Below are 25,146 nucleotides of genomic sequence, written 5' to 3' on the forward strand. Positions count from 1 at the left end.
AGAGTAATGGATTACAAAAAAAAATGCGATTAAATTAGAGTCATATTGTTGTGCAGAGTAAATCTAATTAGGCTTGTTACTTTTTGCTCCAGAATTGTTCAATAAATGAGCACTGAAGAAATAAGTTGAGTGAATAAAACAAATCAAAAAAGTGGTCTGCGAGGTAGCAACAAATTTGAAGATTATTTTCTTAATTGGGCTAATGGACCAGACTTAATTGGGCTAATGGACCAGAACGTACTGTGATTTTTAAAAAAAAAGCTGGCCTTAAAACATTATACTAGGGAAAAGGTATACACGATGTTACACAAGAGCAAACAGAGTGATAGACCTGGGGGAAAGCACTTACACAGGTCATGAAGGCACCAAAGGGAAGGAAAGGGACAAACCTAATAATTGGAGGCCCACTGGGGGAGGTGCTTCAGCAACCCACAGAAAAGCTATCTTTATCTGTGGACAACATGCCCAGCAAACCAGTGCACACAACACAGCAACTCAACACTGGTCAACAGTCTCAATCAGCCAAATGGAAAGAAATTTCTGGCTTACCCCTAGAAAGAGCAATCCAATATGGCATTTCAGAGCACACCAAACTCATCCAGGGACAGAGGATTGGCCATAAAGTGACTAATGAGCATCTGCCTTATACTCTTGCAAAGATCACCCTGGATAAAAGGCATCCTCATTAGGGGTTGAATAGCAGGGGGGGATATTATATTTAGTGTATTTTTGCCATAGCAACATTCCTTTTGCTTGCTTCTGCACAAAGAAGAATTGTAGGAGATATAAACTGTATCTGCCATCCACAGATGGACAGGCCTCCAGGCTGGGGAGAGATGGAGAGGCTGGGGATTGGAGGCTGGAAGAGAAGTGGAGACTGGGGAATTGGAGAGATGAAGAGACTGAGAAAGAGGTGGAGAGACACGGGGATGTACGGCAAGCTACGTGGTTCAGACATTGAATTCATTTTCTTTCAAATCCCACAAAAAGAGAGTCTAAAAATCTTCTTCCTAAAACAGTTACACCTACGTGGAATCAAAAGTTGCATCACAGGGCCATAGCCATCTCGGACCATGCATCAGTAACTCTTCACACTCACTCCCTAATCTACCAATATTGAGACATATCCGTTTCAGACCATGCACCTGTCAAGCTCCAACTCACCTTGTTAACCAATGAAAACTAAAATCAGGCGCAGTGCAAAGCGGGCTGCCAATTCTCTATTAACCCATTTTGTGCTATGGTCATTTATCAATTTCATTCCATTCGTAGTTTGTGAAGCTTTTCACAAAGGGCATGCAGTGAACAGAATAAAAATAAAACGCACCTATACAGATCTCATCATCTGTCTCTGCATCTCCAATACATTGAAACTTAAATTCATTCAATGATTCTGCAAACTTCCTCTTCGCAACGGACAGATCTGAATAGAGAAAACAAACAGAATTTAAAGTAGCTTTCTTGTCCCAAAAAACTGCAGAAAGATTACGTTATATTTATATCCTCGTTAGAATGTTAAGACACAGATATGTCTGCTTACATAATAGTCACTAATTAAATGCAATTCACTGTGTAAAGTGCCTAGAGAGGTTTTGTCATGCTAAGGTGCTATAGAAATGCAAATATTATAACGTTCGACCAAGCCTCTGTCTGACACCTGGGAGTCCTTAAGTTGGCATTAGCTTACCTGTTCTTTTCTTCTTTGGGAAGGAGGTTTCTCTTCTCCCTTCATGTTTCTTAATGACTTAGGGACACAACATGCTGAGTTGTGAAATTGTAGGAAGTGTCAACACCGAGTTCTTGATCTTAGTAAAATAATTTTTTGTGGTCGAGTGTGGAAGAGAAGGGTTGCTGAACAAAGAGCAAAGATTTCCTGATTATCAAGCAAATGAAATTGGAGGCTATGTCATCTCAGGCCAGAGATTTTGTGAGCATATCTCATGCCTAATCTCTTTGCTGAGACATGGGCCCTGATATTTACGGGGAGTGCGGCGGTTTGGAACTTGGAAATGCTGGAAACACTGAGGTCCTGCCGAATTAATCATTACCATTTATTTACTTTGTTTCCTGACTGACAGCCGACAAGATTGACCGGCTGGCCGGTGGGAAAACCAGCGGTACAAGGCTGAAGCCGGAGACTGTGTGGTAGGTGGGAGTTCGGACCGGCAATCTGGAGGGATGGCAGACTAGGAGAAATCACAGGTTTGATGGGAGAAGTGAGTTGGTCAATCATGGGTGGTGGTGGTGGGGGAGCGAGGGGAGAACCTCTCTCCCTCCTGGTTCACAAGCAGTGCTATAAAAAAACATTTACCTGTTGGATCCAGCTGTTCCTGCCTCCCTTTAGCTGCCGGGTGTTAAATTAGAAGCACTGCCAAAATATCAGGAGCAGAGCCAAGTTTAACGGCAGAGGGTCGGGGATGGGGTTAAAAAAAAAAAAAAATAAATAAATAAAAAAAAATCGGCAAATGTGTGAAACCGGACCCCAATCTGCCGCGAACCTGCCTTCTTCCATTTTAACCGCAAAGGGTTTTGGGCATCCAAGTAACCCGCTCGAGAGGCGGGTCTATAATTATATTAAAATGTGGTTCTGCTCCTGATATTTTGGCAGTGCTTCTAATTTAACACCCGGCAGCTAAAGGGAGGCAGGAACAGCTGGATCCAGCAGGTAAATGTTTTTTTATAGCACTGCTTGTGAACCAGGAGGGAGAGAGGTTCTCCCCTCGCTCCCCCACCACCACCATCCATGAATGACCAACTCACTTCTCCCATCAAACCTGTGATTTCTCCTGGTCTGCCATCCCTCCAGATTGCCGGTCCGAACTCCCACCTACCACACAGTCCCCGGCCTCAGCCTTGTACCGCTGGTTTTCCCGCCGGCCAGCCAGTCAATCTTGGCAGTTGTCAGTCGGGAAACAGAGTAAATAAATGATAATGATGAATTCGGCAGGAACTCAGTGTTTCCAGCATTTCCAAGTTCCAAACCGCCACACTCCCTCTAAATATCAGGGCCCATGTCTCAGCAAAGAGATTAGGCATGAGATATGCTCACAAAATCTCTGGCCATGCTGCTTTGTAACTGACCACTCTGTACGGCCTGAGATGACATAGCCTCCAATTTCATTTGCTTGCTAATCAGGAAATCTTTGCTCTTTGTTCAGCAACCCTTCTCTTCCACACTCAACCACAAAAAATTATTTTACTAAGATCAAGAACTCAGTGTTGACACTTCCTACAATTTCACAACTCAGCATGTCGGAGTTACAAAGTGTTATGTATGCATGTTAATGTATGTACTGTAACACTAGACCACTGAATGTACCTTCACTCTGTATACACTATACCTGTACCACCAGAGGGTGCTGCTGCTGGAGACCTAAGGGTCACCTGTACACTGCATGTAACCAGGTATAAAAGGGAGCTCACCTCTTGGTGTCCTCACTCTAGGAGCTGCAAAAAAGGACTACGGTCACTACAGTTCAAGTACGATACACTTACCTCGTGGAGTCATTATTAGATTGCTTGCATATACAACACAAAGTGTTACTCCAACCTTGAAGAAACTTTAAGAAAAGTGAATGCAAGCTCAGTTTTACAGTGGTTTCCATCAAGAATACAAATTTTCACTAAACTTTTTCTCGGATAAAATAGGGTTACACAGAGGACACAACTGAATACTTTAACCTAAAATTAAGCTGAGTGATCTCACCCTGCATAACATTAAGAGCTTGTAAGGGCTCAAGTCACAACTGAGTTATTTTTCAGCAAATAACCATTCCCAAATCATGTATCCACTTCAGAATTTTTAACAAAAAGCCGAAGGCAAAACCTGTGGAGCAACATTTGAGGAAATACTGCTTTTCGATTAACAAATTAAAAACCACAGGTTAAAAATTCACTTTAATTTCTATCTTGTGTTACCATCTGAAGCATTCTGGGAACACTATTGAATCCAGGATTCTCCCTCAACAAATAAAGTCCAATGATTGGCTTACTAAAACTTCCCATTTGAAATGAGTAGACGACGAGGATTGTTCAGCAAACAGATCTATTCCTTAGATAGACAGTGAGCTATCACAGAAACTTGCATTTGTCAACATTTCTGCAGTTCTCGAAGTCTTTGCTCATACAGGGTCCCTCTCTGTAAGAGCCGTGGCCGCCTCAAAGAGGCTGCCATGGGTCGGTAAGCACGCACCGCTTGGTCGGCGATGAGGGGCCGCCATTTTGAAAATTGCCCTCATGGATTTTCCTCGCGGAGACTGTCTCCGCTCCGCCCGTGTTGCCACCCCGTTGTCCCCTTTCCACCCTGCGTGGGAAATTGCCCCATGGGAGCGGATCGACTGCTAGTCGAAGCCACTGACAGCTTTATCCAGCAGGAAGCATCTTGTGGTTGGGCGGCGCGTCCGTCCTTAAAGGGGAGGGCACACTGCCACGGCCGCCATTTTATTTTGTCAGACAACTGTCAGCATGACAATGGTGGCCACGGGTTTGGCTGGGCCACCAAAAGGCAACCTGGCACCCCCTCTTGAGTAATGGGCCAGTGGCCCAGCCGAAACCCTCCCTGGTGGGCCAGTGTGTGCCACTAAAGTGGCTGCAGAGTTTGCAACGACCTTCCACTTTAACTGAAGGGGAGGGACGTTGTGACGCATCAGCGCGATGTGGCACTTCCGTTCGCGCTGACATCATCAGCGTGGTGCTGATGACTCGGAGTGACAGGCATTTCCACCCACCCGTACTGCCGCCCCACTGATGACACCACATCTAACCCACTCCAAAAAAAGAAAAAAAAAAAGAGCTGAATTTCCTTGGATTGTCCACCCCATGCATTGGGACAGACGGAGCACTTAAAAATCAGTAGCTGCGCCCCGTTTTGGGCAGGGAGCAATTTTGGCTCCACTATGGCCTGAACAGAAAACGGTGCTTCAATTTTCCCAAAGGAAAACCGTTGTTTAAAATAAAAACAATCTAGCTGTCATCTGATGTCTACAATTACTTGTCAGAAACTCTCTGAAATCCATGTACAGCAAACTCACAGTATGCAAGAGATCATATTCAGAAATTCCACTCACCAGCCAACCTAGGGAGAGCTACTTTCCAGCTCCGTGTAAAATAATATAAAAAACCTGTTTGCAAGCATCACTTGCACCAAATACTAAGGAAAACAAAATTAGACAAAGGTGAATTAGACTTCCTTGTAGATATCTATCTTGATCAACACTGCTCTACTTTATGTTTGTCTTGTTCTAAAACTTTAATATTAAGATGAGCAAAATGAAGCATCAAACCAATCTTGAAAACCTACTTGTGTCTGGTCAGAGACTAAAGATCAGATCACCCATCTAGCTTTTCAGCAAGAAACATCAGTATGCATGGGAGACCCAAGAAAAGAAAACCATAACAGAAAATCAACAGGTAGGCAGGACAACCAGGTTGATTTAATTGCATGTACTTTAATAAGACAAATGCATTTATAATCGAAGCAAACAATTCCAATGTACACAAGGCAGCAGAATGATAACTGCCATAGGACAAGTCTTGCCACAACTAGGGGCCCAAGTTTCCACATGATTTGCGCCTGATTTTTAGGAGCAACTGGTGGAGAACGGACTATCTTAGAAATCGCAATTCTCCACATTTTTTTTTTGCAGTTCTAGTCAGGTAGAACAGTTCTACTTTGGAACAGAATTTTTTCTTCAAAAGGGGGCGTGTCCGGCCACTGACACCTGATTTCAAAGTTTCCACAGTGAAAACGTACTCCAAACTAACTTAGAATGGAGCAAGTGAAAATTTTTGTAGAACTGAAAAAACCTGTTCTACACATAAAAGAAATCAGGCGCAGGTTACAAATTAGGCGTCCAGAACGAGGTGGGGGGGGGAGGGGGGGAAGGGAAGTCATTAAATTCTACAATAAATCCTTATTTATACTTCTACAAATATTATACAAATAAATCCAACCTGAATAAACATTTATAAGCAAAGAAAAGATTAAATAAACCATCTTCCTACCTGTGTGAAAGTGCTTCAAGCACAGAGAATGCTGCAGTCAGCCTGAGGCGCCGGTTCTTCCCGCGGGGGAGGGAGGAGGAGGCGCACGTTCTTTCCCGCGGGTGGGGGGAGGAGGCGCCCGTTCTTTCCCGCGGGTGGGGGGAGGAGGCGCCCGTTCTTTCCCGCGGGTGGGGGGAGGAGGCGCCCGTTCTTTCCCACGGGGGAGGGGGGAAGGAGACAGTGAGAAGGCTGCAAGTGCTGATGGCAATGTGCTTTTATTAAAAAATGTTCAAAAATTAAACAGCTACAAAAAACTACAAAAATGGCCGAGTGCCAATGTTTTTTTCACACTGCGCGTGCGCAAATGCTCCAACGCACACGCGCAGCGTTGCCGGCAGGAAAAAAACTAATTTAAATAGTACCCACCCCCTCCCACTTACAAAATCGGCGCGAGTGTAAGCTCCGCCCCCCTGGGCGCCACGCCAGGCAGACAAGGAGCTGCAGAACGCTCCAGAATCGCAAGTTTTTTTTTTAGGCGCCGTTTTAGGCGCGAAAAACGGGCGCCCAGCTCGGAGGGGCGCCCGTTTTTTATCGTGTGGAAACTTGGACCCTAGAAGTTATTTCTGTGTTCAGGCACTTGCAGCATCATGTGATGACAAGTCAGCATTCATCATGACACGACCTAAAACCAATTGGGCTAAGGCACCTACGTCAAACAAGCCTCCTTGTTTAAGAATATCACTGGCTGAGGAGAAAAATGCTGTAAATATAGACTGAGTCAGATATCTAAAGGAAAATTGGGAAGATAGAGGACTAAAAAAATCCAATTTACTCGACTGTTTATGTGCATCATACAGACATCCTGATCCCATCAAAGTTCTGATGTTGACAATGGGTGCTCGAAATGGAAAGTATCTAATTCCCTTGCAATAACATGCTCACCTTGATAAACACAATAAAGTTATTTAAAAAAGGCAAAGGGGAATAGCACACATGATGTTAATAGCCTGCTGTCCAGGATGGTGCATCTGCTTCTGAGAAATAGTACAGTAACAGGAGGAAGACTATAGGAAATGAGGCATTACAGTAGCAACTTGCAAAATTCTCCAAGAACAGCGATTTACAATTTGTTAATAAGGCTGAGGGGACGAGCAATCAGACTGTCACATTGATGCAAACCAGACAGTTATATTGAGGCCAAGAATCTGCTCTCTCTGAATACAGCCTTCAAAGCTAATTTCAATGAAATGAGCAGCTAAACTCACCCAGATCACAGAATTTTCAACATGATGGTGGTCTATTACTGGCAAGATTATTTCACTGACACTTTGAATCTCATTTGTTTAAAAGAGATAACCTCTGCCCAAGTCTAACAAATTTACATTAATGAATAATGGAGGAGAGCTAGAAATGATTAAAAAGTAGGAATCTGATCAAGAGCTCCCAAAGAAATGGGTTGCGTGAAGAAAGTTCAATCAGTTTATTTATTATTCACCTGAACCCCAAGTTAAGAGCATACCATTGAAAATCATCTAATCTATTCATTTTAAAAAAAAGTGGTGGTGGTGAGGGAGCAGGGCCGGGGGGCGGGGGGGCGGCGCGGTTAGGTGGTTGAGAAGAGAGAGGAGAAAATTATAAACTATAACTCACACCGACACACATACCAGTCAACCTCCCATGGCCTTGTGTTGAGGGGGGTGGACAGACAAGATCAAGTGTAGTCTCTAGTTGAAGCAGATAAGTTTGCAGGGAATAATTGGACCAGATCAAGCAGATACAATTCAATCATGATTTTAAAGTCATACCATCTGTCTTTTTTTTATATTTCCATTATAAATTCTTGTATCTATCTTTAGAATGGAAAGTCTCTATGTAAACTTATTAGGTTGTAATTATACTCTCCCAACTATAGTGGGCGTAAGATGGCCAATTGTCCTGGAATGGACTAGAATGGACCAGAAATGTGTCCAACGGAACCCGAAGCACAATGCCCAAACTGGCGCTCAGGCCTAATTAAAGTAAAGAATCATCCATGTGGGTCCATTTGGAGGCACAGTATTGGCTGCAGCTGTGAAGACAGGAGGAAGGCTGAGCTCTTCCAGGGCTTCAAGAGCATCATGATATGACGGTGCTGGTTTGACTGTGAGGCTTCACTTTTTATTTCAAGTAGCATGGAACAGTAGTACAGTTAAGGAGGGGAAGGGTTCCTACCCTGTGGGAGAGAAACAGTTGTCAATGGCTCAGGAGAGGCCCAGGCAAATGACTTCAGTAGCAGTCAAGGATTGTGGTCATTTCTCTCATCCGCCTCCAAATAAGCCCCATCACAAAACAGGGGTGGCACAGTGCTGCCTCAATCACAGATTATAAAAGATAGCAACTAAACCACTTTTTAATTCAAAGCATCAGAAATAAACACCTTTCTTGGCAATAACAGCCTTGTCCCGGAGATAGCAAACATCTCAACTGTAGCTCTGGAATCAGTAGCACCAGGTTTTTCACTTGGGACAATTTGGTGCTGAACTGTGGCCAGTAATAATAGAGGAAATCTTGGTGTATAGATCTCTGGCATATATTTGCTTGAAATTTAAATTGCTGCTTTCTTTTCAGGCATAGAAAAGCCAGAGAGTAAGATCGTATGCAGAGTTATTGAGGAGTTGAATGGAAGCAAAGGATTAGTGCCCATTTTTTCTATGCATTGCATCATTTTTTCTGGTGCTATATGGGCGCAGTGCATAGGCTCTAGCAATTTATGATGGAAGAAGCTGCCAGGAAATGCAGGTAAACATACCGAATCTCAATGCCATTTAATAAAATTGAATTTTACTTATGCAGTCACTGAGATTTTTACTGATGTTTTGGAGATTGAATTATACTACTCTGTCCATTATTCTGTGAAGACCATAAATGAGTAAGCTATTATTTTACATGCAACATTATATTGTTTTACTTGGGTATTCCATTTTTATCCCTTGCTAGTTTGACAGCTGAGAATACACAGCAAGATAGAATGCAAAATCTACTAGTTGCAGTTAGATAGGTAGGAGGTGGTGGTTAGCTATCTGGTATGTAGTAATTGTTGTGTATGGAGAAAGAGTCAGACTGAACAGTGAGCTCAAAGTGTGACCTTACTGCAGTCTCCAGAGTGCCTCTCCAACCTATGAAGCCTCCTTAGATACTTGTGTTCCTAAGGGATTATGGGATTCCTTGGGACTTCCGGGGATGAGCCCTCTGGTGGCTGTGCAGAGTAAATACAAGTTTACATATATAACAGCTTGATGATAAAGGGAATGGAATTTAGCCGCATTTTGGTCGCACTGTGGTGGTCTGGATCTTTGCAAACATTCAATCTGGTGTTGTGATCGTTTCCCAGAAGTTTGTCGCCGTGTCTGTCTCTCTCTCTCTCTCTCTCTCTCTCGGACTTCAGCTAACAGCATTAGAGCTCTGGGCAAATATATCCATTTCAAGCCCAGATCTTTGAAAAAGACTGAGGTCCTGAAAAACTTTAAATGAAGATATTAAATGACATAAAATGTAATTTCAGTGTATAAATGTAATCATGTTGTGAAACTTTGTATCTTTTTTAGTTTAAGCTTAATTTCAGTTGCTGAGAAGAAAGGATCAGACAAACATTTTTCAAGTATATTTCCTGCTGTTTCTCCCATTACAAAATGTTACGGTACAGAATCCTATTATAAATGTGTACATAGAATGTTTCCATTCTAACTACTAGCATAAAGTGTTACAGGAAGTAGCGTGTGTGTACAGGATGCACACGCTAAATGCAACATTTTTAATAATATATCTTATATTATAAAAATCTTGCCCACTTCCTGTCTGCATGCCACTTGACTTCTTGTTGTCACACTTTGCACGTTAACTTTTCACTCACAAATACCTATGCCCACATTTATAATGGGGTTCACTTATATAACTACTTCAAGTTTCTTGCAGCCTTTGCCAGGAGTTGTCAACATTTTGATTTTTTATGTTCATAAGGCAAGTATAAAAATGACAGACATCCTGGGGTCAGGTTTCGGGCCGCGCCTAGAATGGCGCAGCCCCGACATGGACACCCGTTTTTCGTGCCTAAAGGCACGACAAAAATCTACCTCATAATTCTCTGGCTCCTTGCTGGTCTCTGGGAGCTCGGCGCGGTGCGCAGACAGCAGCGGGGGCGGAGCCACAGAGTCGCGCAGATTCTGCAAGTGGAGGGGGGGGGGGCTAAGTCAAATGAGGGAACGTCATGCCGGCAGCCCTGCACGTGCGCGTTGGAGCGCGCGCAGTAGCCCAGAAACATTGGCACTCGGCCATTTTTAAAGGAACTTAAAGAAAAGTGCTGATTTGTCTCGTGGATCTCCAGAAAGGCTTGGGATTGAATTTTGGTGATTTTTTGGTGTCTGAAGGAGTGCTTTTAGCAGCACTGTTGAATAAATCACCTGCTGAAATCAGAGTGCTGCTTTTCACTGCTAAACTTCCAGAACAGGTGCTGCATAGGTGCATGCAAATTAAGGACTGTGTGTTTTGAAAAATAAGAGTGTCAATTCAATACAGCAATGGAACAACATCCACCAAGAACAAAGAATTTCTTGCATGAGGAAGTGGAGGTTAGTCAACGTCATTGAGCAGAGATGGCAGGAGCTAGATACCAGCAACAGAGGTCGCATAAAAGTGCCACATAAAGAAAAGAAACGTTGGAACCAAGTTGCAGAAGATTACTGCGCAGTGGTACATACAATGAGATCTGGAAGCCAGTGTAAAAATAAATGGCACGACCTTGTTCAAGTAGTTAGTGTAAGTGATATTTTCATTTTTTAAATGTAATCGTAATTGTAACGTGACTATGTCCCACCCTGCAGAAAGACGCACTCTGTAAAGTTATAAGAAATTGGTCCACAACAACAGGGAAGCAGCTCGAACGGGAGGCAGCACCCTCGGAACAGAAGGTGGCGGCGGCGACGACGAATAATAATAATGATAATAATGATGATAATACAGAAGAAGAACCAGTACAACCAGATGCAGATGATCCAGACTTGATGATGGCAGCGATGACTGAAATGTCTATAAGGGAGAGCTTCCAAATTAATGTTTATGAGCCCCATTAAGGGGCATCAGAGTTTCAACCCCTTGCATAGGTTCTGGTTCCACCTTCCATGGTTTTGATTGCGATGTTGCGGGTCCCAGTGGTGCCGGTGATATAATGGAGCAGTTTACACCCATTCACCCACCATCCCAGTCCATAGCTTGCACTAGAGTGCTGTCGTCTGGAACACAGAGCGTCCCACCGTCCCTGCTCGCGTCTCCCTGTGTAGTGGTGCCGCGAGGCAGACCCAGGCAGAGGAGGAGATTGGAGACACGCTCTCCTGAGATGCAGCTCAGGTTGTGGCATTGGGTATGGAGACCAATGAGCTTACCCGATCACTCATCGGTAGCATCAGTGCAGTGGGTGAAGAGGTGACGGTCCTGACGGGAGAAATAGCAGTAATGACACAGGAACTTAGGGAGGGAAGGTCCGAGGGAGTGCAATCGACGGCACAGGCCCTCATGGAGATAGCTGCTGCAATAAGGGCACACAGCCCCACCAATCAAATGACACCCCCATGAAGAAGTGAACATTCACTGAGATGTGGATGAGAGATGGTTGCAGCCTTTCTTTGCTGCTTTTGTTCTTGTTCTTGATGTAGCTGTAGTAGCGTTTTTCACATTGAAATGGTTTTGTAAGTTTTGTAACTTTACAACTTAGAAGTGATCTTAGAGTTTTTAAAGTGATCTTATAGTGTAAATGATCTCACTTTTTGCAACTTATTTAATTTCGCACCTAAAAGTGATCTTGACGTTTAAGTGATCTTAAGAGTGTAAGATTTTTCACATTGAAATTGTTCTGTAACTTTACAAGTTTATAAGTGATCTTCAAGAGTCATATTAAAAAGTGAAGTTCGATACAACAAATATTTTATCAGTGATGTTAACTTTTCAATAAAATATTTTTTCATTAAAACTGAATCATCTTCCATTAACACAACACAACGTAGAACTCCTCCAAAGAATAAACATGTCCATGCGCAACAGTGATCGCAGAGCCCTCAGGCATTAGTAACTGAAGCGTTCATAGATGAGCTGCTGGCGCAGGGCTCGAGCAATCGTTAAAGGAGCACGATGGACGGCCCTCCTCCGACCTCGTGCTCCGGCATCAGGCACTTGCATGCTTTCCTCATCATCATCATCATACTCATCCTGCTCTTCCAAAATACTATCATCATGCACTGGACCCTCACGTGGGTCTTCTGGTTTCACTACCAGCTCCTGCTGCCTCATGATGGCTAAGTTATGGAGCATGCAGCACACAACAGTGAAGTGACCGACAATCTGAGGAGAGTATTGCAAGTGGCTTCCGGAATGGTCCCGGCATCGGAAACGCTGTTTCAATATGCTAATGGTCCTCTCAATGATGCTGCGCGTCGCAATGTGCGTCATGTTGTATTGACGGTCAGCTTCTGTCCGTGTCACGCGTAGGGGCGTCATGAGCCAGGTGGTCAGCCCGTACCCTTTGTCTCCTAGTAGCCAGCTCTGCCCTTCTGGCTGCTGCTCAAACATGTCAGATATAACGCTGTCGCGTAGGATGAACGCATCATGGGTGCTGCCAGGGTATCTCGCATCAACTGACATGATGCGCTGCTAGTCGTCACACACAAGCTGCACATTGATGGGTTGGAATCCTTTTCTATTCCTGTACTGCTCTGAATCCTCCACAGGTGCTCGCAAGGCGATGTGGGTACAATCAATGCAGCCCTGTACCTTTGGGAAGCTAGCAATCCTGAAGAAGCCCAAAGCCTGTGCGGTCATTGGGAAATTGATGAAGTCATTCCTCCGCGCATACAGTGCAGCCGTGACCTGGTAAACACAGGCATGTATTTGCACATTGAGAGATGGCGCACACATCTCCAGTTGTAGCCTGAAACGATCCCGAGGCAGAGAAGGCAAGTGCAGCTATTACCTTCACTTCAACAGACAAGGCAGTTGGTGTTCTGCTTCTGGGCTGCAAATCTGCTCTCAGCACATCACAGATCTCAACAACAACTTCTCTGCAGAAACGCAGCCTTTTGACACAATCAGCCTCGTTCATGTCCAGGTACAAGCACCTGGCTCGATATTGCCGACATGGGCAAGGTCTCTTGCCCATTAGCCTATGGGCTATAACATTCCTGGTGCGGTGAGCTCTAATCAATTCTCTCCTGTGCAGTGAATTGCTGGCGAACCATTGCATAATCCGTGGTGTGACAATGCAGCACCCATTCTGCAATTACAAATTTAAGTTTCAAACTGGCTATCTGGCTGCCTCTCCCTGTCCCGTGGCCGAATGGCCTCAGTTACCCTCGCAGCTCGAAGGCTGCTTGCTGTGTCTTCGGCTGCCATCGAGCCACTGACGCCGCCCTTGTCTCCTACACGGAAGGAAGGCCTGCCTGAAACACTGCAGCTTGAAGGCTGCTGCTGCTTCACACAGGTAGGAATATTCAATATTTTGTATTGCTTTGTTTATAATTTTTTATTCAGGATGGCTCTTTATTTGTATAAGTAAGACTGTTGAATGCTTATAAAATGTAATTACTTCCCTTCTGCCCCCCCTCCCCCCCCCCCCGTTCCCTACGCCTGATTTGTAACCTACGCCTGATTTCTAAAGTGTAGGCAAGGTTTTTCTGAGCGTACAAAAATCTAAACTTACTCCAAACTAACTTAGAATGGAGTAAGTTTTCACTGCCTAAACTTTCAAAACAGGCGTAAGTGGCCGGACATGCCCCCTTTTGAAAAAAAAATCTGTTCCAAAATGAAACTGTTCCAACTAGAACTGGAGCAAACTAAATGCCGAGAATTGCAATTTCTAAGATACTCCATTCTAAACCAGTTGCTCCAAACAACCCAGGCCGAAACTTGACCCTCCTAAAACTGCTTAGTTTTTTTCAACCTTAGTTTTTTTTATTACAATTGTTAATTAATGAAACTGTATTAATGTTGATTAAGTTCATTTCTTCAGCTGTGTATTAGTGTTTTATTTTTATTCTGGAAGTAAAAACATTTGTAAATAAATCTGCCCTTGAAGACTGTAGGGGGTTGGGACTCAAGTTATCTGGCTTGAAGCGTACAGCACTGTCTGATCATTTCAATCCTGTAAGTGCATCTCCAGGCTCATCACACCATTCCTCAGCAATGCTGCCAATACTTACCTCCTGCTGCTGATTGACTGCTGATGCACATTGTGGAGATTCTCTCAGTATGCAGCAGTATTCGGCCACCTAGAGTAGGGGTGGGAACTTGGAGCTGTGTTGTGAATAGGAATGTCGGGGGGAGGAAAATGAAAGACGTCTGCCACCTTAGGCGGGAGGGGTGTGGTAATGTCCGCATTAAAACAATGTGATGAGCGTTAAAAAACTCATCCTAAATGGGTTCTCAATGGGCTTTTAAAAAAAATTGGTCCACAGACTCCATAATGAGTACGCGGCTAATGAAGGGAACAAGTTTGGATATCATTGTTATAGGGGATAAGGAATACAATTGTATCATCCAACAATGCCTCAAATTGCAACGGTTTCATAATAAAAGAAAAATGCCAGTTTCTTAACTAATCTTCATTCACCATCTTCCACACATCACTGGAGCAGAACCAGCAGTAGCCTATGTTCTATGGAGCACGGGCAGGTGCAGCAGGAGTGGCGAGATCGGGGCGAAGGAGTGGAGACTGTGGAGGGATGTGATCGGGGTCCAGGGGAGGCATGAGTTCGGGGCCAGTGGCCCAGGGGCAGCACGGGCCAGCCCACACTGTGATATATGTGCGCATTAGGTCCGTGCAGCAGAGCAGGTCTCTAGTTGTCTTGGGTAATCCTTGCCACTGGACCAAAACTAAGCTCCGTCAAGCCTGTGTGGTGGCTGGTGTGCAACAGCCACTACACGTTAAAAAATATCAACGCACAGGCATCTTTCCACACTTATAGGAAGATGTAGTTCGGGTTCTTCTTTCAAAACACCGGTAAACTCATCCTTTTTTGGCGTGGAAGCAAGTCATACTCGTTTTGAGGGACTGCCTATGATGATGATTCATGTCTTAATGGACAACTTACCAAATCAATAAGATAAAGACACTATCGGGCTGCCCAATGGCGTACTCTCCTTTTAGCCGGTTGACGGATAACCTTTTTCTTACACCGCAGAGGCAGGCTAAATTAAAAACTATCATTTTTTTTTTTTAAATGTACTCAGACTAAAACATCATGTTACACACACCTTTCTTTGCTCCTCATTCTCACAAAATGGGCTCTGGTCTCCTATCTACTTGTCAGGATGGAAGTATTATGGTCATACAGTTCTAACCCACAGTTTACAATACAATTATTGCTCATCCTACAGTCTCATTATTTCATCATCTGTTCCTTAAATTATTCCAAGGTTATCACTTTCACTGCTCCGAGAGTCTATTCCAAGTGTTGATCACTCCTTAAGTGAAGAAAAATGTCCATATTTCTGTCCTAAATTTATCTTTTACCAGTTTGAACTAGTTGTCCCCATGAGCTGCTCTCACAATTCAATGTGAAATTAGTATTCTGTCTTTACCATTGCCATTTCATTAAATACCTTATATATTTCAGTTGTGGCTCAATAGGCAGCACTGTCGCTTCTGAGTCAAAAAGTTGTGGGCTCAAGTCCCACTCCAGGACTTGAGCACAAAAAAAATCTAAGCTGGCACTTCAGAGGTGCCGTCTTTCGGTGACATTAAACCGAGGCTCCATCTGCTCTCAAGTGGATGTAAAAGATCCCATGGCACTATTTCAAAGAAAAAGGAAGTTATCCCTGTTGTCCATGCATATATTTATCCCTCAATCTATAACAAAAAAAAACAGATTATCTGATCAATATCACATTGCTATGTGTGGGAGCTTGCTTGTGTGCAAATTGGCTGCCACGTTCTCACATTACAACAGTCTTCAAAAGTACTTCATTGGCTGTAAAGCGCTTTGAGACATCTGGTGTTCTTGAAAAGCGTTACCTTTCCAAGTCTTTTTTTCTACAAGATCACCTCTTAACTCCAGCTTTTCTACATAACTCAGAACTGTGACAGTAGGGATTAACCTTGTGTTTCTTCTCGGCGCTGGTTCCAACTATTGAATATCTCACTATTTTCTCTGCAACCAAACTGGACACATTACTTGGGTCCACAGCATTGCACAATTTGATTAAAACATTCTTTGAGCTATGTGCTACTGTTTTGACATTGTATTTCAACGTTCTATTGGTTTTGTTCATTGCTGCACTGTATTGTTGGATATATTTAGTGTCAAATCTACTATGACTACTAGGCTTCTTTCAAATTCATCATTAGTTATTTTGACACCAGTGAAGGAATACATGCGTCACCAGTTTTCCTTTCTGCGTGCGTTACTTCACATTTGTCTGCATTAAATTTCTTCTACCACCATTCTACCCCGGCACATATTTTGCTTACATGAGTGTAATTTCTGGCTGCCTCCTCAGATTCTATTGCCTCTCTTAATTTGGTATCGTCTGCAAATGTAACCCATTTGAAATGCGTTGCTGAGTCCAAGTGATTGGTATTAATTAGAAACACCAAGGCCTGGGGCACACGACTCAAATGTTCCACTCCATCCGTCCGAACAGGAGTCTTCTAATACCAAACAGTTGTTTTCTACCTAATGTTTCCTACATTACGACTACACTTCATTGGCTGTAAAGCGCTTTGAGACCTCTGTGGTCGAGAAGGACACTATATAAATGCAAGTCTTTCCTTTTTTTTTTACCCTGAAGCCAATTTTGTATCCATTCCCAAGTCTTGCCATGAATCCCCATAGATTTGAGCTGAACTAATGGCCTTTCATATGGGACATGGTCAAATGCCTTTTTCCAAGTCTAAATATACAACATATTAGCGTTTACCACAATCCACATGTCACTTCCTCAAAGAAATCAAGCAAATTATTCAGGTTGGATCTTCCCCTTCTAAAGTCATTTCTACTACTGTTTACCAGGTCATCATCAGTGTCCTTTTACTCCCGCTTAAATGATTGTTGGCACCTCAAATCTCCTCCCTCATTGCTCAACATTCTGAAATAAATACCATCTAACCCTGGGGATTTATTTCTTTAAATCCCTTCCATCTTGTCCAGAAATTACTTATTTTTTATATCAGGATCATGAATTTGCTTTTTCGGTGGGGATCTTCCCATAATACTTTGAGGAGCTGATCATTCACAAAATCTACTATTTCATGTTTATCCTACATTTCAGGCCAGTTTGAACAAAAATGGTTATGTAGTTACCTGATAGAGGTCCTCAAGGTTATGAAAATGTCAATAGTAATGGACTGTCTCCACAAGCTATAGTAATGAGGTTGGAGGTACATAGAAACATAGAAAATAGGTGCAGGAGTAGGCCATTCGGCCCTTCGAGCCTGCACCGCCATTCAATGAGTTCATGGGTAAAAAAAGGGATGAGGTCCTACGAAATGAATTTAAGGAGCTAAATTAAAAAGTAGGACCTCAAAAGTAGTAATCTCGGGATTGCTACCAGTGCCACGTGCTAGTCAGAGTAGGAATCGCAGGATAGCTCAGATGAATACGTGGCATGAGCAATGGTGCAGCAGGGAGGGATTCAAATTCCTGGGGCATTGGAACCGGTTCTGGGGGAGGTGGGACCAGTACAATCCGGACGGTCTGCACCTGGGCAGAATCGGAACCAATGTCCTCGGGGGAGTGTTTGCTAGTGCTGTTGGGGAGGAGTTAAACTAATATGGCAGGGGGATGGGAACCAATGCAGGGAGATAGAGGGAAACAAAAAGGAGGCAAAAGCAAAAGACAGAAAGGAGATGAGGAAAAGTGGAGGGCAGAGAAACCCAAGGCATAGAACAAAAAGGACCATTGTACAGCAAAATTCTAAAAGGACAGAGGGTGTTAAAAAAACAAGCCTAAAGGCTTTGTGTCTTAATGCAAGGAGTATCCGCAATAAGGTGGATGAATTAACTGTGCAAATAGATGTTAACAAATATGATGTAATTGGGATTACGGAGACGTGGCTCCAGGATGATCAGGGCTGGGAACTCAACATCCAGGGGTATTCAACATTCAGGAAAGATAGAATAAAAGGAAAAGGAGGTGGGGTAGCATTGCTGGTTAAGGAGGAGATTAAGGCAATAGTTAGGAAGGACATTAGCTTGGGTGATGTGGAATCTATATGGGTAGAGCTATAGAACACCAAAGGGCAAAAAACGGTAGTGGGAGTTGTGTACAGACCTCCAAACAGTAGTAGTGATGTTCGGTAGGGCATCAAACAGGAAATTAGGGGTGCATGCAATAAGGGTGCAGCAGTTATAATGGGTGACTTTAATATGCACATAGATTGAGCTAACCAAACTGGAAGCAATACGGTGGAGGAGGATTTCCTGGAGTGCATAAGGGATGGTTTTTTAGACCAATATGTCGAGGAACCAACTAGGGGGGAGGCCATCTTAGACTGGGTGTTGTGTAATGAGAGAGGATTAATTAGCAATCTCGTTTTGCGAGGCCCCTTGGGGAAGAGTGACCATAATATGGTGGAATTCTGCATTAGGATGGAGAATGAAACAGTTAATTCAGAGACCATGGTCCAGAACTTAAAGAAGGCTAACTCTGAAGGTATGAGGCGTGAATTGGCTGGGATGGATTGGCGAATGATACTGAAGGGGTTGACTGTGGATGGGCAATGGCAGACATTTAGAGACCGCATGGATGAACTACAACAATTGTACATTCCTGTCTGGCATAAAAATAAAAAAGGGAAGGTGGCTCAACCGTGGCTATCAAGGGAAATCAGGGATAGTATTAAAGCCAAGGAAGTGGCATACAAATTGGCCAGAAATAGCAGCGAACCTGGGGACTGGGAGAAATTTAGAACTCAGCAGAGGAGGACAAAGAGTTTGATTAGGGCAGGGAAAATGGAGTATGAGAAGAAGCTTGCAGGGAACATTAAGACGGATTGCAAAAGTTTCTATAGATATGTAAAGAGGAAAAGGTTAGTAAAGACAAACGTAGGTCCCCTGCAGTCAGAATCAGGGGAAGTCATAACGGGGAACAAAGAAATGGCGGTCCAATTGAACAAGTACTTTGGTTCGGTATTCACGAAGGAGGACACAAACAACCTTCCAGTTATAAAAGGGGTCGGGGGGTCTAGTAAGGAGGAGGAACTGAGGGAAATCATTATTAGCCGGGAAATTGTGTTGGGGAAATTGATGGGATTGAAGGCCGATAAATCCCCAGGGCCTGATGGACTGCATCCCAGAGTACTTAAGGAGGTGGCCTTGGAAATAGTGGATGCATTGACAGTCATTTTCCAACATTCCATTGACTCTGGATCAGTTCCTATAGAGTGGAGTGTAGCCAATGTAACCCCACTTTTTAAAAAAGGAGGGAGAGAGAAAACAGGTAATTATAGACCGGTCAGCCTGACATCGGTAGTGGGTAAAATGATGGAATCAATTATTAAGGATGTCATAGCAGTGCATTTGGAAAGAGGTGACATGATAGGTCCAAGTCAGCATGGATTTGTGAAAGGGAAATCATGCTTGACAAATCTTCTGGAATTTTTTGAGGATGTTTCCAGTAGAGTGGACAAGGGAGAACCAGTTGATGTGGTATATTTGGACTTTCAGAAGGCGTTCGACAAGGTCCCACACAAGAGATTGATGTGCAAAGTTAGAGCACATGGGATTGGGGGTAGTGTGCTGACATGGATTGAGAACTGGTTGTCAGACAGGAAGCAAAGAGTAGGAGTAAATGGGTACTTTTCAGAATGGCAGGCAGTGACTAGTGGGGTACCGCAAGGTTCTGTGCTGGGGCCCCAGCTGTTTACACTGTACATTAATGATTTAGATGAGGGGATTAAATGTAGTATCTCCAAATTTGCGGATGACACTAAGTTGGGTGGCAGTGTGAGCTGCGAGGAGGATGCTGTGAGGCTGCAGAGCGACTTGGATAGGTTAGGTGAGTGGGCAAATGCATGGCAGATGAAGTATAATGTGAATAAATGTGAGGTTATCCACGTTGGTGGTAAAAACAGAGAGACAGACTATTATCTGAATGGTGACAGATTAGGAAAAGGGGAGTTGCAAAGAGACCTGGGTGTCGTGGTACATCAGTTATTGAAGGTTGGCATGCAGGTGCAGCAGGCGGTTAAGAAAGCAAATGGCATGTTGGCCTTCATAGCAAGGGGATTTGAGTACAGGGGCAGGGAGGTGTTGCTACAGTTGTACAGGGCATTGGTGAGGCCACACTTGGAGTATTGTGTACAGTTTTGGTCTCCTAACCTGAGGAAGGACATTCTTGCTATTGAGGGAGTGCAGCGAAGGTTCACCAGACTGATTCCCGGGATGGTGGGACTGACCTATCAAGAAAGACTGGATCAACTGGGCTTGTATTCACTGGAGTTCAGAAGAATGAGAGGGGACCTCATAGAAACATTTAAAATTCTGACGGGGTTAGACAGGTTAGATGCAGGAAGAATGTTCCCAATGTTGGGGAAGTCCAGAACCAGAGGTCACAGTCTAAGGATAAGGGGTAAGCCATTTAGAACCGAGATGCGGAGGAACGTCTTCACCCAGAGAGTGGTGAACCTGTGGAATTCTCTACCACAGAAAGTTGTTGAGGCCAATTCACTAAATATATTCAAAAAGGAGTTAGATGAGGTCCTTACTACTAGGGGGATCAAGGGGTATGGCGAGAAAGCAGGAATGGGGTACTGAAGTTGAATGTTCAGCCATGAACTCATTGAATGGCAGTGCAGGCTAGAAGGGCCGAATGGCCTACTCCTGCACCTATTTTCTATGTTTCTATGTTTCTAATACCCCAATTCCTGCTTTCTCGCCATATCCCTTGATCCCCCTAGGAGTAAGGACTACATCTAACTCCTTTGTGAATATATTTAGTGAATTGGCCTCAACAACTTTCTGTGGTAGAGAATTCCACAGGTTCAGCACTCTCTGGGTGAAGACGTTCCTCCTCATCTCAGTCCTAAATGGCTTACCCCTTATCCTTAGACTGTGACCCCTGGTTCTGGACTTCCCCAACATTGGGAACATTCTTCCTGCATCTAACCTGTCTAAACCCATCAGAATTTTAAACGTTTCTATGAGATCCCCTCTCATTCTTCTGAACTCCAGTGAATACAAGCCCAGTTGATCCAGTCTTTTTTGATATGTCAGTCCCGCCATCCCAGGAATCAGTCTGGTGAACCTTCGCTGCACTCCCTGAATAGCAAGAATGTCCTTCCTCAAGTTAGGAGACCAAAACTGTACACAATACTCCAGGTGTGGCCTCACCAAGGCCCTGTACAACTGTAGTAACACCTCCCTGCCCTTGTACTCAAATCCCCTCGCTATAAAGGCCTACATGCTAATTGCTTTCTTACCCGCCTGCTGTACCTGCATGCCAACCTTCAGTGACTGATGTACCATGACACCCAGGTCTCGTTGCACCTCCCCTTTTCCTAATCTGTCACCATTCAGATAATAGTCTGTCTCTCTGTTTTTACCACCAAAATGGATAACCTCACATTTATCCACATTATACTTCATCTGCCATGCATTTGCCCACTCACCTAACCTACCCAAGTCACTCTGCAACCTCATAGCATCCTCCTCGCAGCTCACACTGCCACCCAACTTAGTGTCATCCGCAAATTTGGAGATACTACATTTAATCCCCTCGTCTAAATCATGAATGTATATTGTAAACAGCTGGGGCCCCAGCACAGAACCTTGCGGTACCCCACTAGTCACTGCCTGCCATTCTGAAAAGTACCCATTTACTCCTACTCTTTGCTTCCTGTCTGACAACCAGTTCTCAATCCACATCAGCACACTACCCCCAATCCCATGTGCTTTAACTTTGCACATTAATCTCTTGTGTGGGACCTTGTCGAAAGCCTTCTGAAAGTCCAAACACACCACATCAACTGGTTCTCCCCTGTCCACTCTACTGGAAACATCCTCAAAAAATTCCATAAGATTTGTCAAGCCTGATTTCCCTTTCACAAATCCATGCTGACTTGGACCTATCATGTCACCTCTTTCCAAATGCGCTGCTATGACATCCTTAATAATTGATTCCATCATTGTACCCACTACCGATGTCAGGCTGACCAGTCTATAATTACCTGTTTTCTCTCTCTCTCTTTTTTTTTTAAAAAAAGGTGGGGTTACATTGGATCAGTTCCTATGGCGTGGAGGGTAGCCAGAGTCTATGGAATGCTGAAAAATGACTGTCAATGCATCCGCTATTTCCAAGGCCACCTACTTAAGTACTCTCTGGGATGCAGTCCATCAGGCCCTGGGGATTTATCGGCCTTCAATCCCATCAATTTCCCCAACACAATTTCCCGACTAATAAGGATTTCCCTCAGTTACTCCTTCTTACTCGACCCTCTAACCCCTTTTATATCCAGAAGGTTGTTTGTATCCCCCTTAGTGAATACCGAACCAAAGTACTTGTTTAATTGGTCTGCCATTTCTTTGCTCCCCGTTATGACTTCCCTTGATTCTGACTGCAGGGGGCCTATGTTTGTCTTTACTAACCTTTTTCTCTTTACATATCTATAGAAGCTTTTGCAGTCAGTCTTAATGTTCCCTGCAAGCTTCCTCTCGTACTCTATTTTCCCTGCCCTAATCAAACCCTTTGTCCTCCTCGGCTGAGTTCTAAATTTCTCCCAGTACCTGGGTTCACTGCTATTTCTGGCCAATTTGTATGCCACTTCCTTGGCTTTAATACTATTCCTGATTTTCCTCGATAGCCACGGTTGAGCCATCTTCCCTTTTTTATTTTTACGCCAGACAGGGATGTACAATTGTTGTAGTTCATCCATGCGGTCTCTAAATGTCTGCCATTGCCCATCCACTGTCATCCCCTTCAGTATCATTCGCCAATCTATCCTAGCCAATTCACGCCTCCTACCTTCAAAGTTACCCTTCTTTAAGTTCTGGACCATGGTCTCTGAATTAACTGTTTCATTCTCCATCCTAATGTAGAATTCCACCATATTATGTTCACTCTTCCCCAAGGGGCCTCGCACAACGAGATTGCTAATTAATCCTCTCTCATTACACAAAACCCAGTCTCAGATGGTCTCACCCCTAGTTGGTTCCTCGACATATTGGTCTAGAAAACCATCCCTTGTGCACTTCATAAGGGAAATCCTCCTCCACTGTATTGCTTCCAGTTTGGTTAGCCCAATCTATATGCATATTAAAGTCACCCATGATAACTGCTGCACCTTTTTCGCATGCACCCCTAATTTCCTGTTTGATGCCCTCCTCAACATCACTACTACTGTTTGGAGGTCTGTACATAACTCCCACTAACGTTTTTTGCCCTTTGGTGTTTTGCAGCTCAACCCATTTTGGGCCCAAGTTTCCACAAGAAAAAAAACGGGCGCCCCTCCGAGCTGGGCGACCGTTTTCCGCGCCTAAAACGGCGCCTAAAAAAATCCTCCGTAGTCTCCACCGACTTACAGGTCCTGTGGCACTCGGCGCAGCCGGCATGAGCTGTGGGGGGGGCAGAGCCAGGTCCCTGCGCTGAAAACAGTGCCGGGACCTCTGCACATTCGCGCTACAGTCGGCACGCAAGTGCAGTAGCTCCAGGCACCGAACTGTGTGGGAGGGGCCCGAAGCACGCAGCTCCTAGCCCTGGCTGAATGGCCTCACTGGGGCTGCATGAATGAGGCTCCTCCCACGGCCAGCTCCTGCTCCCCGCCCGACCAGACCCGACACTCGCTCCCCCCCGCCCCGACCGAGACCCGACACCCTCTCCCTCCCCCCCCCCCTCTCCCTCCCCTCCCCTCCCCCTCTCTCCCTCCCCCCCCTCTCCCTCCCCTCCCCCCCCCTCTCCCTCCCCCCCCTCACGAACAGCTGCAGAATTCTCCCTGGCTGAAGCAGTTTCACACAGGTAGGAAGATGGTTTATTTAATCTTTTCTTGGCTTATAAATGTTTATTCAGGTTGGATTTATTTGTATAATATTTGTAGAAGTATAAATAAGGATTTATTGTAGAATTTAATGACTTCCCTTCCCCCCCCCACCTCGTTCTGGGCGCCTAATTTGTAACCTGCGCCTGATTTTTTAATGTGTAGAACAGGTTTTTTCAGTTCTACAAAAATCTTCACTGGCTCCATTCTATTTTAGTTTGGAGTACATTTTCACTGTGGAAACTTTCAAATCAGGAGTCAGTGGCCGGACACGCCCCCTTTTGAAGAAAAATTCTGTTCTAAACTAGAACTGTTCTACCTGACTAGAACTGCAGAAAAAAAAATGTGGAGAATTGCGATTTCTAAAATAGTCTGTTCTCCACCAGTTGCTCCTAAAAATCAGGCGCGAATCATGTGGAAACTTGGGCCCATAGATTCCACATCATCCAAGGTAATGTCCTTCCTAACTATTGCATTAATCTCCTCTTTAACCAACAATGCTACCCCACCTCCTTTTCCTTTTATTCTATCCTTCCTGAATGTTGAATACCCTTGGATGTTGAGTTCCGAGCCCTGATCATCCTGGAGCCATGTCTCTGTAATCCTAATCACATCATATCTGTTAACATCTATTTGCACAGTTAATTCACCCACCTTATTACGGATATTCCATGCATTAAGACACAAAGCCTTCAGGCTTGTTTTTTTAACACCCTTTGTCCTTTTAGAATTATGATGTAGTGTGGCCCTTTTTGTTTCTTGCCTTTGTTTACTCGGCCTTCCACTATTGCTTTTTACCTTTCTACCATCTGTTTCTGACTCCATATTACTTCGCCCTGTCTCGCTGCATAGGTTTCCATCCCCCTGCCATATTCGTTTAAACACTCCCAAACTGCATTAGCAAATGTTACCCCCAGGACATCAATTCCATTTCTGGCCCTCCTGTTTCATCATTATCTTCATTTTCCAGTGAAACACCCATTTTGAGGGGTGCTATTAGGGGTCGATCTTCCACCCAACCCTGGTATGTCTCTGCTTGCTATTTTTGGACAGCAGCCTCAAGATCCTAACACTAGCAGCCACTCCTGCTCTTGTAGGTTTCTTGGATCTGCAGCAATTGCTGACTTTCTTCAATCAATTTCAATCACTGGATTTCGCTGGGGAAAGAGTCTGCAT

At 44.2% G+C, this 25,146-nt stretch overlaps 1 protein-coding gene across 2 annotated transcripts in view; it reads right to left on the minus strand.

The window, feature by feature from the left end:
• LOC139262928 (rho GTPase-activating protein 26-like) overlaps positions 1-25,146 on the minus strand; it is a 257,392-nt gene that overhangs the window by 167,564 nt on the left and 64,682 nt on the right. For both annotated transcript variants that reach the window (XM_070878245.1, XM_070878243.1), the window contains exon 2: positions 1,328-1,423. In XM_070878245.1, the coding sequence (XP_070734346.1) occupies positions 1,328-1,423 (96 nt within the window). The remainder of the gene's footprint in view (positions 1-1,327; positions 1,424-25,146) is intronic.

This window comes from Pristiophorus japonicus, chromosome 4, assembly GCF_044704955.1.
Source record: "Pristiophorus japonicus isolate sPriJap1 chromosome 4, sPriJap1.hap1, whole genome shotgun sequence".
Classification (NCBI taxonomy): Eukaryota; Metazoa; Chordata; class Chondrichthyes; family Pristiophoridae; genus Pristiophorus; species Pristiophorus japonicus.